Source organism: Crocuta crocuta, unplaced genomic scaffold, assembly GCF_008692635.1.
Source record: "Crocuta crocuta isolate KB4526 unplaced genomic scaffold, BGI_CrCroc_1.0 scaffold274, whole genome shotgun sequence".
NCBI lineage: Eukaryota > Metazoa > Chordata > Mammalia > Carnivora > Hyaenidae > Crocuta > Crocuta crocuta.
Genome location: NW_027530222.1, coordinates 3,121,005 through 3,137,933, shown reverse-complemented (window position 1 = coordinate 3,137,933; position 16,929 = coordinate 3,121,005). Strand labels below are relative to the sequence as shown.

The following is a 16,929-nucleotide window of genomic DNA, read 5'->3' as shown; positions in this document are numbered from 1 at the left end:
CACAGGACGACCAAGTTTGTGGGAGGAAAATCGAGAATTCAGTTTTGGGTATGAGATGCCTGCTAGATATCTAAGCGGCAGTGTTGAGTAAGCATTTGGGTGTATGGATGTCTCCAAATTATATGGTATATAAAGCTATGTGACTAGATGATCTCTTCTGGAAGACTGAGCATGGGCCAGAGCACCCTAGAGACCCTGAAAGATTGGAAAGAGATGAAAATCCAGCAAAGAAGACTGAGAAGGGAGGACCAGGGAGGTGGGGAATAGCACAGGGATACCACAAAAGCCAAGTGGAGAAAGTGTCTTAAGCAGGAGGAGTGATCCACTGTGTGAAAGTCAACTGAGGTACAGAATTAGAGGAGTCCTGAGAATTATCCACTGGGGCTGGCAGAGTGGAGGGTGTCAGCGACCTGGACAAGCGTGGTTTCTTCAGAACACTAGGGTTAACAGGCTGATTACAGTGGGTTTGGAGAGGAAGGGAGTCGAGATGGGGAAGTAGACACAGTAACTATACATAACTCTCCCAAGCAGTTTTGTGGTCATCTTGCCAGCAGCCCTAGGAGCTGGCCCTCTCTTCTCCATTTGTATTTGAGGAAATTGAGTAACTTGCTTAGGGTTACCCAGAGATAGAACCTGGTAGAAATCAGACTGCTTCCAGAGGTAGCCTCCTACTCTGTACTGCCACTGTCTACAAAACTTCACATTCTACTGTGTGCTTTTTAATTCTAGTTTCTGCCTGTAACAATGAGTAAGACTGAAAGTAAACATCTAGGTAGAAGTTAGAGAAATAGGTTAAATGTACTTGTCACTGAATTTTAAAGAGTATTTAACATAAGGAGGCCTTGGGACTAATTTCTGTGCCCTAGCTAACTATGTCTAGTAGCTATTTTAAGCTATTTGTCTGAAAGGAGGTGTTAATTGCCTCCTTAACAGACTTCTTTTAGCAGATAAATACTCCCTGATCAGCTCCCTTATATTAATTTCTGCCTCTCCTTGGCCTCTTCCCAGCCTGTGCGTGTCCCCTTTAGTATGACTGTTTAGAGAGACTTCCTAAAGAGGAGACATGTCACATCTTGACTCCCTTGTGATCTCCCAAGCATGAGTTTCATCTCCATTTCATCTCCTTGATCTCTTAATTATCTCATTCTTTGGATTATGCCAGGACTGTCTCAGAGGGACCAAACTTTGGTGCAACAATCATCACGTTAAGAATTATCTGAGCAAGCATATGCGAATGGCTATAAAGCCAAACTAAAGACGACCCCCATCATACCCTTAGCTCTGTTGAAGGAAATGGGAGTGTCAGAGATTTGGAGGATTACGTCTTACAAGGCCATTACCAGAATGGAGAAGCCAAAGAGGAAGTCAAGATAGCCTTGCTTACAATAGAATGTATTGTTCCATCGCCTAGAACTTTGCTAGGGATTAGAAATAGCTTTGGTAATTGATACTAGGACCTATTATTTATAACAGTTGTACTCAGCGAGGAAATGGATAGTGAGACTTATAGTTATGAATAATAATGTTCCTATTCATGTCCCTGCACATGGCATCTTGGTGGAAAATTGAAAAGATAAATATTGGCATTTGTTCCAGGATACGACAAGAAGGATTCATGTGTCAACAGATCAAGGGGACACGTGGAGCATGGCCCAGCTACCTTCTGTGGGGCAGGAACAGTTCTATTCTATTCTAGCAGCTAATGATGACATGGTGTTCATGCATGTAGACGAACCTGGAGGTAAGAGCTTTTTTTAGTAGCCCACCCTTGAATGCATAGAGATTTAAACTTCAACTTCTATTTTGAGCTTCCTTCTTACATGCTGACTTTCCTCTTACCCCTAGGTTTTTATTATCATCCTACTGAATACTCTGTCTTAGAGATACTATGTAGTCTCTGTTACGAAAGCCCCTTGCTATGGCTCTATAATGTGGTTTATGTGTATGTGCAAGTATTCTAGAGCAGTGCCGCTCAGAGAATGGTTGGTGGACTGTTACTGGTTTGCAGGCTCCTTGTTGCCAAGTAAGCATCAAAGCAATAACAAGCATTGAGAAACTCCTATTGCATTGGACAAAGTAATTTTACATCTGTTGAGTTGAATCATTAAAACTTTGAGGATTATGTTTTGTATTTCACTCTTCTTAGGATTAATTTTTATTATATTTTACAAAGGATCATTTTGTGCCATAATAGAAATTTAAAAATTGACCCTTCAACAGGGTGCCTGGCTGGCTCAGAGGAGCATGGGACTCTTGATCTCAGGGTTGTGAGTTCAAGCCCCATGTTGGGTGTGGGTATTACTTAAATAAATACAACTTAAAAAAAACATTGATACTTCTCCACAGATAGTTTGACAAGCATTGGTCTAGAATGTAAAGATTTAGAGGTATGTATGATAGGAATCTAAATGTATCGCCTCTGCCACCATAATATATTTGGGAAGGGCTTTCTGTGGCATCTGATTAATTCACTCAACAAACAGTATTTACCATACTCCAGGCACCAACCTGACTAACAGAATTAAAGGTGGACACGAAAGTCATGAGTATCTAACCAGGATTAATTCTCAGGTCTGCATCTACATCATGAAGGGGGACGGTTGGCTAACGTATGCAGTCAGTCAGTCCGTCGTTTAGTCATGCGTGTGGTTGGACTCTTGTCTCTCTGTTCCCTACTCCCAAGACATAGTGGTCTCGTTTGTTTGCCTGTTTCAGATACCGGATTTGGCACAATCTTTACCTCAGACGACCGAGGCATTATCTATTCCAAGTCCTTAGACCGGCATCTCTACACCACCACAGGGGGCGAGACGGACTTTACCAATGTGACCTCCCTCCGCGGGGTCTATATAACAAGTGTGCTCTCGGAAGGTGAGTCTGGGCACAGCTGTGCTTCAGCTGCAAGTGTTGGGAGTTGAGGCTTTCAGAGAGAATGGTGGTCCTGCCCCCTCCCTGTACTGTTGCTTGCCTCGCCGGCAAGCCTATCCATGTCAATGCTGGCTCTTTATTTTACATCGCTTCTGGTAAATAGAGCTAAAAAGAACAGTGCAGCAGCAGGTAGAAAGATTTTTTGGGTTCTGTGTTGTTTAGAGGAAGTTTTAAATAAATCAAAGAAATGAGTTTTCTATATTGGGAGGTTTAGGCCTAGAGGAATGAGCCTGAGTTTGAACCACTTCCTGCCTTTCTCCCTGTAGAAGGCACAGCTGTAGTGGGCCAGTGTTCCTCTGGTGTTCTGCCCCGCGGGGATGCAGAGCTCACCTTTGCTAAGGCCCAGTTACACAAATAAACACGCCACTCTAAAGTACAAAGACTCTTAAGGTTTTGTATAGGTGTCTTTATTTTTTGGTGGGAGGTGGGAGGTTGTTTGTTTTTATTTGTAAAGATCTTGTAGTGGTCAGCAAGGTCTCTAGCAGTACTGGCCCATTTCCTTCCACCCCCTCCCCTCTGCTCACTGCATTCTAGTCACTGCAGCCCTCCGTCAGTCCTTAAACACGCCAGGCACACACACACGTGGTTTAGAGGTTTTCAGAGACTGTTCTCTGTTTCCGCAGATATCTGCAAGGCTGACACCATCCCCCTTCCAATCTGTGCTCATGCGTTGCTTTCTGAATAGAGACACAGAGCCTTCCATCCCACAGGGAGCTCGTCTGCCCTCCCCTATTCACACACACACTCAGCCCCTCTTTAGCGGGGCAGGATTTTCCATGGCACTTATTGTCCAGCATACTATATAATTTACCTTTTTACAGTGTCTGGCGTTTGTTTGACCCGGCTAGAATGTATATTTCACCGTGTTACTTCTATTTTGTTCACTGAGATAGTCCCAAAGGCTCACAACAGTTTTCACATTGTAGGCATGCAATAAATATTTATTGCCTAAATGAATTATCCTTCATTTGCTTTCTTGCTTGATTTTCCTTGGAAAACTCAAAGCACATTGTCTCCGAATTTAAGCCTGCAATAGTTTATGTCATTGAGAATAGAGAACAGGGAAGAGCATGTAGAAAAAAAAAAGAAAAGAAAAGATATAAGCAATCAGATATGGGGTAGTGGAGAGATGAAAATGAGAAATTATTAAGCATACTTAGGCACGTACATTCAAATCTTGAAAGTCCCTAAAACAAGCCTTGCACCCTGGCCTTATCTGAGTAAAGATTGGGACGCCTTCTCATTGTAGATTTTACCTCCAAGGCAAGCAAGCAAGGAAGTAGAATGGACATTAACCTGTTTGTGTTGGTAAGGAGAAAACAGATACTTTTCCAGGAGTATTGGTCTAGATGATTTCTGGAACCAGCCGGGTCCTGTTCAGGTGGGAAGCCTTCAAATAGCATAGAGAGCTGCTCAGGTACTCAGCAATGCTGAGCCGTTTTGTTGTAGGTTAGAAGCCTGTAGGACGCCAGAGTTCCAACAGCATCATGCAGCCCCGAGAGAGATACGCCACGATAAACTGAATTTAATAGGGTGCTTCCGGTGTATCTGACTTAAGACCATTCTTCCCCCATTCAGATAACTCTATCCAGACTATGATCACTTTTGACCAAGGAGGAAGGTGGAAACACCTGAGGAAGCCTGAAAACAGTGAATGTGATGCTACAGCCAAAAACAAGAATGAGGTTTGTTTTACTCCCTGTGTCCTGTGCAGCCATTCTGTCCTGCTCGGAGCGGTGCCAGGCCTTTGAATAATGAAGTTTCGTACTTGATTAGTGTCCACAGGTGCTACAAGTGGAAAGTTTGGAAATCAGACTAATGAAAGTAACTTAGAAGGTAGGAAAAGGAAAAGCCAAAATACTGTGGATTATTTGTCTTTTAAAGAAAAACAAAACTAAAGGCTAAAATATTGTGTTTTACTAAACCGCTGAATGAAAACAGAATGGAGGATGGGCCGGTGATCAATTAAGAGTCAGCATGGTGGCTGTGAGACTTTAGGAATTCTGCACGACACTGTGGACCAGCCATTCATGAGCAGTGTAAAGCCGTGCTGGCCAGAAACAAATGGAAGAGAACTTGGCCTTCTCTTCCCCTCTGCCTGGGCTCCACACAGCGGAAGGCTGTGGATGGTGACATGGCAGCACCCATGAAAGCAGGAACTGACCCCTCTGAGGAGAGGCTAAGAATAGAGATACAGAGGCATTGCTCTGGGAGATCCCAGGTTCCAGGAGTGATGATCTTGACAGGCAAGGAAAAAAGAGAAGAGAAACAAGCTTTGTGTCTGGCTCCTACAGAGTTTGAGAAGAGCTTCAAGGAACCCTGGGAGTTTTCCTCAAAAAATGACAGTGTTGGTGGTTCCTGAGCTTTTCTCAGAATACCTGTGGCTGATACACACTCTGCTGTTGTAGGCAGGACTTTTTGTTTTAAGAGCCTCAGACCATGTGAGATAGCGGACCTGTACCACCCAGCGCCCTCTCTGCCGTGCCCTTTTGTTTCCATCCCTCTGTTATGGCCTTGCCCCGTATCTGCCCTCGTCACCGTGAGCCTGGGTGGCGCAGTGGCCTCTTTAGTTGCCTGGCCACTCTCAGACTCCATGCCTTTCCCTCCTCAGTACGCTTCAGGGTTCCCCTTTGCCTGTGAATAAAGTCTGTGCCTCTGACCTGGTGAGTAAAGGTCCTCTCCTCCCCTGTCAGTATCTCTTCTGCCTTTTCACTGTCATTGTCCATCTGATCACTGGCATCTGACATATTCCTTGCAGCCCTCTGCCGCCCCCGGAACACCCTGCATGCACCCCCGCCTCCGTGCATGCACCCCCGCCTCCGTGGCCTTGCCCACATGACTTGGGGGAATGTGCGCCTGACTCTCCCACTCCTGAGTCATTAGAATAAGTGGAAATCCTGATCACCCTGAGTGCCCATCTTCGGTTAGAATTAATCCTTCCTCTTCATGTCGTCAGTAGTTTGCTTGAACCCCTTATTTACTGCAGTAAGATATATGACATAAAATGAACATTTTATCCAACACAGACCTCGCTTAAAACATTAATATTCATTGTGCTTTATAGATCAACTGGTTTCTCAGAAATCTCTCTTAAAGACAGGACTGACTTTGGATCAGCCCCACATCTTGTACAGTATCTGACATATGTCACGTGTTCACCAGGCTTATTTATGTGGAATCATGCTTTATTTTTATATTTAGTTTTTTAGAATCATGCTTTAAATATTGGTCAGAGGCTTTGGGGTAATGTAGGAATAAAATAAGCTAAGACATTACACATGAGAAGATAATTGCATAATTTCCTCCCAAATACACTAAAGTATTTTGGAATCAAGAATATCCCACTGAGACTATAACTCAACAGCAACAAAAATACCCAAATTAAAAATGGTTAAAGGACTTGAATATACATTTCTGCAAGAAATACACAAGGGGCGCCTGGGTGGCTCAGTCGGTTAGGCGTCTGACTCTTGATTTCAGCTCAGGTCATGATCTCACAGTTCATGAGTTCGAGCCCTGCGTCAGGCTCCGTGCTGACAGTGAGGAGCCTGCTTGGGATTCTCTCTCTCTCTCCTCTCTCTGCTCCTCCTGCTCTCTGTCTCTCTGTCTTTCTGTCTGTCTGTCTGTCTCTCTCTCTCTCTCGATAAATAAATAAGTTTTTTAAAAAAAGAAAATATACAAATGGCCAAAAAGCTCATGAAAAGATGCTTGACATCACTAATGATTAAGAAAATGCAAATTAGAGCTACAGGGAGAGATCACCTCTCTCACACACTAGAATGGCTACTGTCTAAAACAAAACAAAACAAAATAACATTTTGCTAAGGATGTGGAGAACTTGGAATCCTTGTGCATTGAGGGTGGGTATGAAAAATAGTGCAGTCACTATGTGAAACAGTATGGCGACTCCTCAAAAAATTAGAACTACCATATGATCAGCAGTCCTGCTTCTGAGTCTATCTCCCAAAGAATTGAAAGCAGGGTCTCAAAGTCCATAGTAGCATCATTCACAGTGCCAAAAGCTGAAAGCAATCCAAGTGTCTGTTGACAGGTAAACAGATGAGCAAAATGGGGTGTATACATGCAATGGAATAATATTCTGCCTTAAAAAGGCAGGAAATCCTGATACTTACCACAGCATGGATGAACCTTGAGGACCAGGTATCAAAAACAAATACTATATAGTTCTGCTTACATAAGGTGCCCAGAACAGTCAGATTCATAGAAACAGGAAGTACAGTGATGGTTTCCAGGGTCTGGAAGGAGGAGGAGTGGGAGTTACTGTTTAATGGATGTAGAGTCTCATTTCTGCAAGATGAAAAAGTTCTGGGGATGGATGGTGGTGATGTTTGCACAACAACGTGAATGTACTTAACCCCACTGAACTGTACACTTAAATGTGGTTAAGATGGTAAATTTTATGGTATGTGTATTTTGCCATAGTTTTTTTTTTGTTTGTTTTTTTTTTAAAGAATATCCCACTGAAGTCTGGGTTAAATTCAAAGCTTTCTTAGAAGGCTTGGTGAGATTAAAAATTTACACCTTTGGTTTTAATCTGAGCTTTGGTTTCTTTTCACAGTGCAGCCTTCATATTCACGCTTCCTACAGCATCTCCCAGAAACTAAATGTTCCAATGGCCCCACTGTCAGAGCCGAAGGCCGTCGGCATAGTCATTGCCCATGGTGAGCAGCCCGCCCCCCATCTCCACAGGCGCAAGTAGCTGAGCACGCTGAAACAGTCACAGCCCTGAACCCTATAAGGAGACCACCAGCCATGACTTTTTTCATCCTTTGTGAAATGCCTTGCATAATGATACTTTGGGGTTTTCATAGACTCCCATCAGAGAAACAGGACTTCCTGTCCCAACTTTTCAGTGGCCTTTTCTTTCTATTATAAGAGGCATGATGGGAAATTATGAGAGTAAATTCACTGAAAATTGTTCTCTTGGCAGTAAATCCTCTCCGTTTCTTTGCTGATTTTTGCTGATGAGATGGTGGATTGTGTTGCAGGTAGTGTAGGGGATGCCATTTCAGTGATGGTCCCGGATGTCTACATCTCAGATGACGGGGGTTACTCCTGGACAAAGATGCTGGAAGGACCCCACTATTACACCATCTTGGATTCCGGAGGCATCATTGTGGCCATTGAGCACAGCAGCCATCCTATCAATGTGATTAAGTATGCATGAGCTCCGCTCCACCCACACTATCGCATTCAAGGCAACTGTGGGATGTCATTCTGTGCGGGTGGGGAAGGGCTGATTATGGACCCTGATCAAATTTGTGCATCCTCAGAACCGTAGGGAACATTCTTGAAGGGATTGCATCTAGAGCAACCTACATTCAGTGGCTTTGCTTTTTCTTCTGAGTTCCTCTAGCTAACACTTTTTTGTCACTTTTTAAAAATACTCTTCGTTCGGGACACTTGGGTAGCTCAGTCAGTTGAGCGTCTGACTCTTCATTTCGGCTTAGGTCGTGATCCCAGGGTCATGGAATTGAGGCCCATGTTGGGCTCCGCACTGAGCGTGGAGCCTGCTTAGGATTCTCTGTCTCTTCCCCCTCTATCCCTCTCCCTGGCTTGCACATGTGTGCTTCCTCTCTCTCTTTCTCAAATTAAATAATTAATAAATTAATTTAGTTTAATTTAATTATATTAATTAATTAAAAATATTCTTTCTCTCCACAAGAATCTCATAGAAGCATTAAGCACTAAGGATGGGAAATTACTCCTTAAGTATAAGCTCTATGAAATAACTTGTTTATTCAGAAGCCCATTTGTACACAGGTCACTACCTTCTGTTTCCTTTGAAAGACTTTATACAGGCATTTTCTTCTGTACTCTTTGAATGAATCCCTTTTACCTGCCCTGTTACCTGTGGGCATGAAAAGTTTATAGAATTATCAGTCAGTAAGCCATCACATAAATAGGGTTTTCTCTGGTTTGGGACCAGACAGCCAGAGTAGTTTCTTGATACTCCCACATGTTGAACTTCTGTCACGACTGTTCTCTAATTGTGGTTTCAGGTTCTCCACTGATGAAGGTCAGTGCTGGCAGACCTACGTGTTCACCAAGGAGCCCATCTACTTCACTGGTCTAGCTTCAGAACCTGGAGCTCGGTCCATGAATATCAGCATTTGGGGGTTCACAGAATCTTTCCTGACTCGCCAGTGGGTCTCCTACACCATTGATTTTAAAGATGTCCTTGAAAGGAACTGTGAGTGTCTCTTTTGACCTTTTCTACCAGAAACTTATAAGCCTCTTTTCCTAAATAACCAATTCCATTTCATTTCTTTTAGCTGGAATAAGAAAATGCATATGAGGGCCACCTGGCTGGCTCAGTAGGTAGAGTGCGTGACTCTTGATCTCAGGGTTATGAGTTCAAGCCCCACATTGGGCATGGAGCCTACTTAGAAAAAATGCACTTGAAAGAGGATCGAAGGATGTTCTATGTGGGTAATCAGGCAATGCAGAAGTATCGGAAATGCAACTTCCTTCTGTGGACTCGTACTGTCCAAAAGAAATAAAACCAGAACCACATGTGCAATTTAAATTATTTTGTTGGCTGCATTATAGGAGTAAAAGAGGTGAAATTCACTTTAGTAATGATGTAATCCTGTTAATAAATCTGAAATATTATCATTTTAACATGTAAGCAGTATTAAGAGCTATCACTGAAATGTTTTATATTTTACATTTTTCTTGTAAGGCTTCCAAATCCAGTGTATACTTGATCCTTACCCTTACAGCAAATCTCAGTTCAGACTAGCCATGTGTGGCTAAGGCTGTAAGCGTGGCTTCACACTGTTGGAGCTCCGTAACACTTCATGGGACTTTTTTCTGCTTGTAAGGATAATGCATTCTTGTGTTTATCTAAAATTATTTTGTGACATTTCAGGGCTTTTCACCCTTGCTTGCAACAGAGCTGTAAGAGAAGCTTTAGAAGGAAGTGTGTTGCATAGGGCATCTGATTATCAAAACGTTGAAGTGAGGAAGTTTTCAGTTAGAGTTTGGGCTTGAATGTCAGTCACAGGTGAGGTTCCAGAATGGCTACTGGGCAAGCTCAAAGCCCACACTGACCATTTCAGTGTTCTGTGACTTCAGACTGGAAGGCCTGTTAAAGGCCCAGAAAATGGCTTCAGAAAAGGAGATAAAATGTTCATTGCAAGGTGTTGCTAAAGAATCACAAGCAAACCCAGGCCCCGGTACCTAAGATGCTGACACTGTACTGGAAAATATGGAGGATAAAAGAAAGGTCATCTGCACTGCGCACCGTGGTTTCTTGTTGGCAGCTTATGATAAAAGACTTAAGGTTTCAGGTCACTTTGGTTGAATTTTGGTCCTGCTTTAGATTGTATAACGGGTCCATTTCCTCAGAATGTTAGTTTAGTGGCTCCTGGAGGAAGCCAGAGCACTCTGCTTGCGCCTTACTTTTCTACAAGGTGTTTAAATAGGATTTAATGCCCGAGAGTCATTATTATCCAGATTCATTAAATAGGCTGTAAAGGAGCTGGCTTGTGAGTGTCCCGCTCAGAAGGCAGCTCTACAGTTATCCCTAAAGTTTAACGCCATTAAAAGATTTGGGAGGCACCTGCTCCTTAACAGGCTCCACGCTAGTCTTCACATCCCAGAGGATAGAAACCTAATCCACAGTCTTCAGGCCATAGCCTTTGAGTCACGTCCCCGGGAGTGGGTGAGACGACTTACAAAGCTGGGTTGACTGTCATCCGAGGTCTACTTGAAAGCCAGGTGTCTGGAGTTAAAAGTCTAGAAAGAGATTGTCTTCCCTTCCATTTGAGGCAAACTAACCCAGGATGAAACTGAACCCAAGCTTTTGGGTAACCGCTCTCTTCTCCTGAAAGGAAATGCCTGGTTGCTTACCTGTGACAGCCCCCACTGACCAGGAGCACAGGCGTGCAAGACATGGAGACAGCAGTCTGTCCGCTTGGAAGGAAGCTCAGAAGCTCCCCATCCCCTTGCCCACTTTGAAACAAATAAGCCTCTTCCTAGTACTCAAATGGGCGGTGAGATGCAAAGTGACCTCCTTTGGCACAAGGAGGTGCCAACTGCTAGTAGGCTCCAATTGAAGTGACTCTTGTCTGCAGTTCCAAAATGAGGCAGTGGGATGAGTCCGACACCCACTTCCCCTGTCCTTATTCTCCTTTCAGTCTGGCAGCTCCCTGGGTGCGGGGCCAGGAGGGGGCCTGAACAGCCTGTCTTCCCTTTAGGTGAGGAGAAGGACTATACCGTGTGGCTGGCTCACTCCGCGGACCCCGGCGACTATGGAGACGGCTGCATCTTAGGCTACAAAGAACAGTACCTGAGGCTTCGCAAGTCGTCCGTCTGCCAGAATGGTCGGGACTATGTTGTGACCAAGCAGCCGTCCATCTGCCCCTGCTCCCTGGAGGACTTCCTCTGGTATCAGCTTCCCTCAGAGCCCTGTCCGCCCCTTTGCTGTGCGGGAGGAGGTGAAAGATGGTTGTCTTGTAGGGCTGAAAAATATGCAAAGCCTTTCTTCCCCAAGGGTGGGGAATTCCCGCTCTTACTGAGGAAATGGAGGCACAGAGAAGGGAACCAGAGTTATTAGCAATCGGACAGGTAATATCATCCGGCCAGACAGTTATTGGACACGCCAGCAGCGGCCCCCAGGAATCCTGGCCTGACCACAAGGGAGGGAGGCATATGAGGAGGAAGAGAACTCAGAAACAGAGAGAGGAGATGATAGGGCAGAAACACCAGGAAGGACAGGCCGGGAGCTGGGAGGAGGATGGATTCCATGTGCTCACTAAACACTGGTGGCTTGAGTTCAGCAGGCAGGGCACTAGGTTTTTGATTGTCTGCAAGACCGAGACAGGAGGGGACGTTGGAGTACTGATGGTCCACAGGTCCTGTCAAGGTCTACAGGCATCCAGGTGGACTTCCTCGAGTTCAGGACCATCCGGGCTGAAGGGTTAGTTGGACTTAGTTGATGACGCAAGGGCAAGGCAGGCCCTAGGAGGCTGAGCAGGGTAACTTAGAACAAATGAGAGGGACTGCTTCCCATCACAGCCAGTAATCTTATGGGACTCATTACCTGTAAACATACTGGCAGGAAGTAAAAGTGGATCCTAAAGGATCTGGAAAAGGGGCACCTGGTTAGCAGTCAGTTAAGCGTCTGACTCTTGATTTCGGCTCAGGTCATGATCTTGCAGTTCATGGGTTCGAACCCCACGTCGAGTTCCACACTGGCAGCAGGGAGCCTGCTTGGGATTCTTTCTCAGCCTCTCTCTGCCCGTCCCCTACTCATGCTCTCACTCTCTCTCAAAAATAAAATGTTTAAAAAGGATCTGGAAAAGAATGCAGACAGGTAGTGTCCATGTCTCCCCACATCACATTTCTGGGACTACAGGTAGCAGAGGCCTTGGCTCACATCTATATGTGGAATGGGCCAGGGTCTTTCCTTCCGTGTGTCCGCAGGAAACAGGTTCCTTCCGATCACTGCGCTGTCACACTGGGGCTAGCGCTTGTTGATGCTGTGACACTCCCGCGGGCCTGGACACATCCCAGCCTGGACCCAGACTAGGCTCTTAATCCCCTGACCCTCTCCTGCTTTCCAGACACGCTGTGCCTCTTCGGAGCTCCATGCCGTTGTACCTGCTGCTTCCTCTGCCTGGAAAGTCTTCCCACTTCCCTGCTTGACCCCCAAGTTGGGGAGTCCCTACTTGGTCTCTAGTACTTAGTTCTCACCTCCGTAAAGCTTCCTCCAGCCTTCCTTCATCCAGGCTCCTGCAGTACGGCTCTTGCTGTGTTTTGCTTCCACCAGTAAAGTCTCAACTCCTTGAGGGCATGTTATATGTGATCATCATTGAGTGGTCGTGAGGGCAGCTGATGGTTACCGAGCATTAACTGTACCAGGCACTGTCCCGAACAATTTACATTTAGCCTTGGCAGCCCCCTGAGATGGGTACTGTTGCCATTTCCATGTCACCAAGGGAGGCCTGAAGGGTCAGAGGTTACCGCCGCCCTGACCTCCATCGCTCGGCCGGGCAGCATACAGCTGGGGCGTGCACCTGGCAGCTGGCCTGTGGAGCCCGTGCCCTGTTCTGCCCGGGCCTGGGAGATGTGTGCTGTGTGAGTGCGAATTGGCCTTCCCTGGACATTTCGGATTGGACACCCTAACATTTTCACTGGAATTCCCCCTTCCTGCTAGAGGGGTGGAGTCGTGTGCATCTTCTTACCCCATCCCCTACATGTCTGTCTCAAAACTGTGAAGCGCGAGCAGCATCTGCCTGTTCCCCAAACATTCATTGCATACTTGCTGTGCCCAGGGCGATGGAGAGTCTGGTATTGATTCTCCTGGTAAGATGCACAGAATTATGCGGTCAAACAGTGTCTTGGGGATGTAGGGAAGGAAGAGGCTATTCCATCTGATCTAGAGCTGAAAGGAGATGGGCTCAAAGGAGGCTTTGTAGAGGAGGTGGCATTGGAGCTGAGCCCTGACAAGGGGCAGGACTTGACCTTGCATATCTGGGAAGAAGCAAGTCATTGAAGCCTGTGGACTGGTGTACACGTAGATACCCACGAGCATGCTCAGGAGTGGTGCCCGGAGATAGGCCATGAGGAGAAGTCACAGAAGTCACGATAAAGAAGCGAGTGGGGTCGACGGGGCATGCCCGGGCTGGAGTTTCCACTCAGATAATAGAAGGAAGGTAGTCCCCTGGACAAACATAGGAAAATGATGGGAGAGGCTGGCTTGAAAGAGAACACGTGATGTGTTTTGAATACTGTATTTGAAGTTCTGCCAGCAGATTTAGGTGGTGACAACCAGCAGGTATTTCGAAATGTAGGATCAGAGCTCATGAGAGGTGAAACTTGGAAGTTTTAGTTGCAATAAATAATTAAGCTCATGACGGGAGAGCAGATACAGAGTAAGAGGATAGCCTGTGGACCTCTGGAAAGGGTCTGCATTTCCGGGCTAGGAAGATCGAAGTGCAAATGGTGCCGAGAGAAACCTGCAAGCACAGCTTTGCAGCGGCAGGGCCAGGAGCAGGCGCAGGCGTGTGTCGGGGGCCACTGAACAGGGAGGGCTGGAGAGGGCTCCCCACAGTGCATGACTAGGCAGTCCTGGTGCCTCAGACATTCGCTTCCAAGTGATAGCGGGGGTGGAAGCCACAATGCACAGAATAAAAAGTAAATGGGTACAACAGAACAAGTATGAAATATCCTTCTAAGAAGTTTGGTCAGTAAGAAAGAGGGAAGGAAGAGGACACGTGCAGGCTAAGTGACTTCTGGCCCGTCCACACCATCAGTGAGGCCAGGTCCCAGGGCGGTAGGAAGGATGGGCCCAGAGTGCTCATGTAGGGGACCAGCCTTGGAGAGGAGGCAGTGTGTTTCTTGAGGGAAAGAGAGAAAGGAGAGCCGGTGGGAGGCACTGGAGAGAGATGGGATAGGATGGAGGGCACAACAGGGCATTTGCACTGGAGACAGGGGTCATCTGAGAAGCTACGAGGGACAGAAATGGGGCAGGCAGGAAAGACTTGGCATACACCCTCTAGAACACCTCCAGCAAACATAATAATGAGCGATTTGGAGGTAAATAAAAAGATTCCTAAGGATAATGGGTTTAGATCTGTCGCTGATACCACTGTTTCTTGGTGTCTTCGTTCTTGGTGCATTGAGCCCACCCCCACCTCCACACTTGCTGCAGTCATTCCCTTCCGGGAGCCCACGCAGTCTGTGCAGGGCTCCCAGCCACTGAGTCCTCAGTCCACCAGGTGGTCCGTAAACTGCTGGTCCACCGGTTCAGTCTTCTCCATGTCTGTCTTCCTGGGACCCTCTTTACAATGACACAGGCCTTTCTGAGCTGCTCTCACCCAGCCAAAGACTGGAATGTTAGCCTTCCACCGCTCTCCACAAACGCTTCATTACTAGTCTTCATTACTGTCTTTTGACAACTCTGAAAGATACTTTATTTGCTGACTCTTGGCAGTGATTTTGGCTACTTCCGTCCAGAAAATGACTCCAAATGTGTGGAACAGCCAGAACTGAAGGGCCACGACCTGGAGTTTTGTCTGTATGGCCGAGAGGAGCACCTGACGACAAATGGGTGAGGTGGCTCTCCTNCCCCCCCCCCCCCCCCCCCCGCCACTCCACATCTCTGTGCACACAGTATTCCAGGGCACGCGAGCAAAATACCATCCAACAGAACCTTGTATGGTGCTGGAAATGCTCTCCAATCTGCTGTGTCCGATATGGGGGCTGCTGACCCTGGGCAGCACCTGAGGCTCTGAATTAATTTTAATTAGTTGAAATGTAAGTAGCCACTGTATTAGGCAGTGCTGCTCTGGAGGGGACACAGCACCCTGTCCCTGATAAATGCTCCCCCCGTCCGTTTGTGTACCCCATGTTAATGTGCTTTCCCTGGGTCACAGTTCTTCGGCCCCATCCATTGAAGCAGACACATCCCTGCAGGAAGGCCAGGCATGCTTGGTCTATTCAAGGCCTGAAACTCCACAAAATGTCCCCGAAACATTCCTGTGGCCCTCCCTTCAGGCCTGAAAGGTGGTGTAAGGTGGAGATGCTTTTCTGCAGCTTCTCAAATCTTGTTTTCAGGAACTAGCAAGAATCCAGGAATACAGCCTAGTGGTCTGATAAAAAAATGTCTTCCACCTTTTCAGGTACCGGAAGATTCCAGGAGACAGATGCCAAGGTGGAGTGAATCCAGTTCGAGAAGTAAAAGACTTGAAAAAGAAATGTACAAGCAACTTTTTGAGTCCCGAAAAGCAGGTATATGAAAGTAGCTCTGGCTTAGGTGCAAGTGGGATTTCCTGTTCTGCCAGGAACAAAAAACATTAAGAATTTTATGACTGGATACAAAGCAACCAAACTACTTCCGGGGGCTTGGCTTTGCACAGGAAACCATTAGAATGGAGGGACGGGTCATGCAACGTAATGAATGATAAACTCACCCCAAAAACTTTTTTGTTGGGGGCACAAAGTAGAATTCCATAAAGTTCTGAGTCTTGAAGCGTCAAGTTAAGGACATTTCCGAGGCTGAGAGTCATTTAGGAAAAAGGCCTGAGGTATGAAGTAAAGGACCAGAGTCTTGCACACGTGGCAGAGAGGAGCCCTGGGCTGTAGGTCAGGTAGTCTCGGCCACAAGTCATGCCCAGTGCGTGCAGACTGGAGAACTGAACTGTGGTCGCAGCGGGTTGGTTTTGACGTGGGCTGATCACACATCTGTGGTTCCGAACCGTCTGGCTGGCATGTGGGAAATGGTAAAGAGGAAGCCTCTTAATAAAGAAGCACTGGACCAGCTGTGGGACTGGGGTAGTAAACTGTGGTCCCCGGTTTCCTAACCCGTAAAATGAGAGGCAGACAGTCTGCAGCCCTGACGGAGGCCCTGACGGAGGCGGGATTAGGAAGGTAGCAGGGAAGAATACGTGGGTGTGCGTACTTGTCAGGGGGCCAGTTCCTCCTCTTCCGCGCCCCCGCCTGCACTCCTGGTCCTCAGAGTGCGTGCGTGCGTGTGTGCTTGTGTGTGTGTGGGGGGTGTGTGTGTGGGTGTGGGTGTGTGTGAGTGAGTGTATATGCACGCGCACAAGACTCCCGCCTACAGGGGCACAGCTTGTCCCAGAATCCAGCTCCACCTCCTCTTGGACACACTGAAAACACACACTCCCTGTCTCCCACCGAGAAGCAGGTAGGTCACACTCAAACAATGATATGAAAAGGCTTATTTGTAAAAACGTACCAAAAATTCAGTAAAAACAAGTCTCAGTATCATACAGTGTCCTGCCTGAGAAGGCATTAGCACAGCTTGTTCCCGCGTGCTGGCCCTGTTCCAGATTCCTCCGGGCCACTGTTAACCATTGTCTCCCTTGCCTGCTGCACCCTTAAGGGCTCCGTGGCTTACACACTGGTAGCCGGGAGCAGCCACGCCTGCTGTGTGACCGAGCGCCCTGTCGAGGCTCCCAGTGTCCCTTTGACGTGAGAGCCCCTGAGTTTGCACCGTTCTGGCAGCTT

The 16,929-nt window shown here is 46.7% G+C and overlaps 1 protein-coding gene across 2 annotated transcripts in view; it reads left to right on the top strand.

The window, feature by feature from the left end:
* The window catches only part of SORT1 (sortilin 1), a 44,051-nt gene that overhangs the window by 21,666 nt on the left and 5,456 nt on the right, over nucleotides 1-16,929 (top strand). For both annotated transcript variants that reach the window (XM_077765581.1, XM_077765580.1), the window contains exons 8-16: nucleotides 1,597-1,741; nucleotides 2,716-2,871; nucleotides 4,507-4,613; nucleotides 7,508-7,610; nucleotides 7,938-8,106; nucleotides 8,952-9,142; nucleotides 11,154-11,343; nucleotides 14,894-15,010; nucleotides 15,582-15,690. In XM_077765581.1, coding sequence (XP_077621707.1) covers nucleotides 1,597-1,741; nucleotides 2,716-2,871; nucleotides 4,507-4,613; nucleotides 7,508-7,610; nucleotides 7,938-8,106; nucleotides 8,952-9,142; nucleotides 11,154-11,343; nucleotides 14,894-15,010; nucleotides 15,582-15,690 — 1,287 coding nt within the window. The remainder of the gene's footprint in view (nucleotides 1-1,596; nucleotides 1,742-2,715; nucleotides 2,872-4,506; nucleotides 4,614-7,507; nucleotides 7,611-7,937; nucleotides 8,107-8,951; nucleotides 9,143-11,153; nucleotides 11,344-14,893; nucleotides 15,011-15,581; nucleotides 15,691-16,929) is intronic.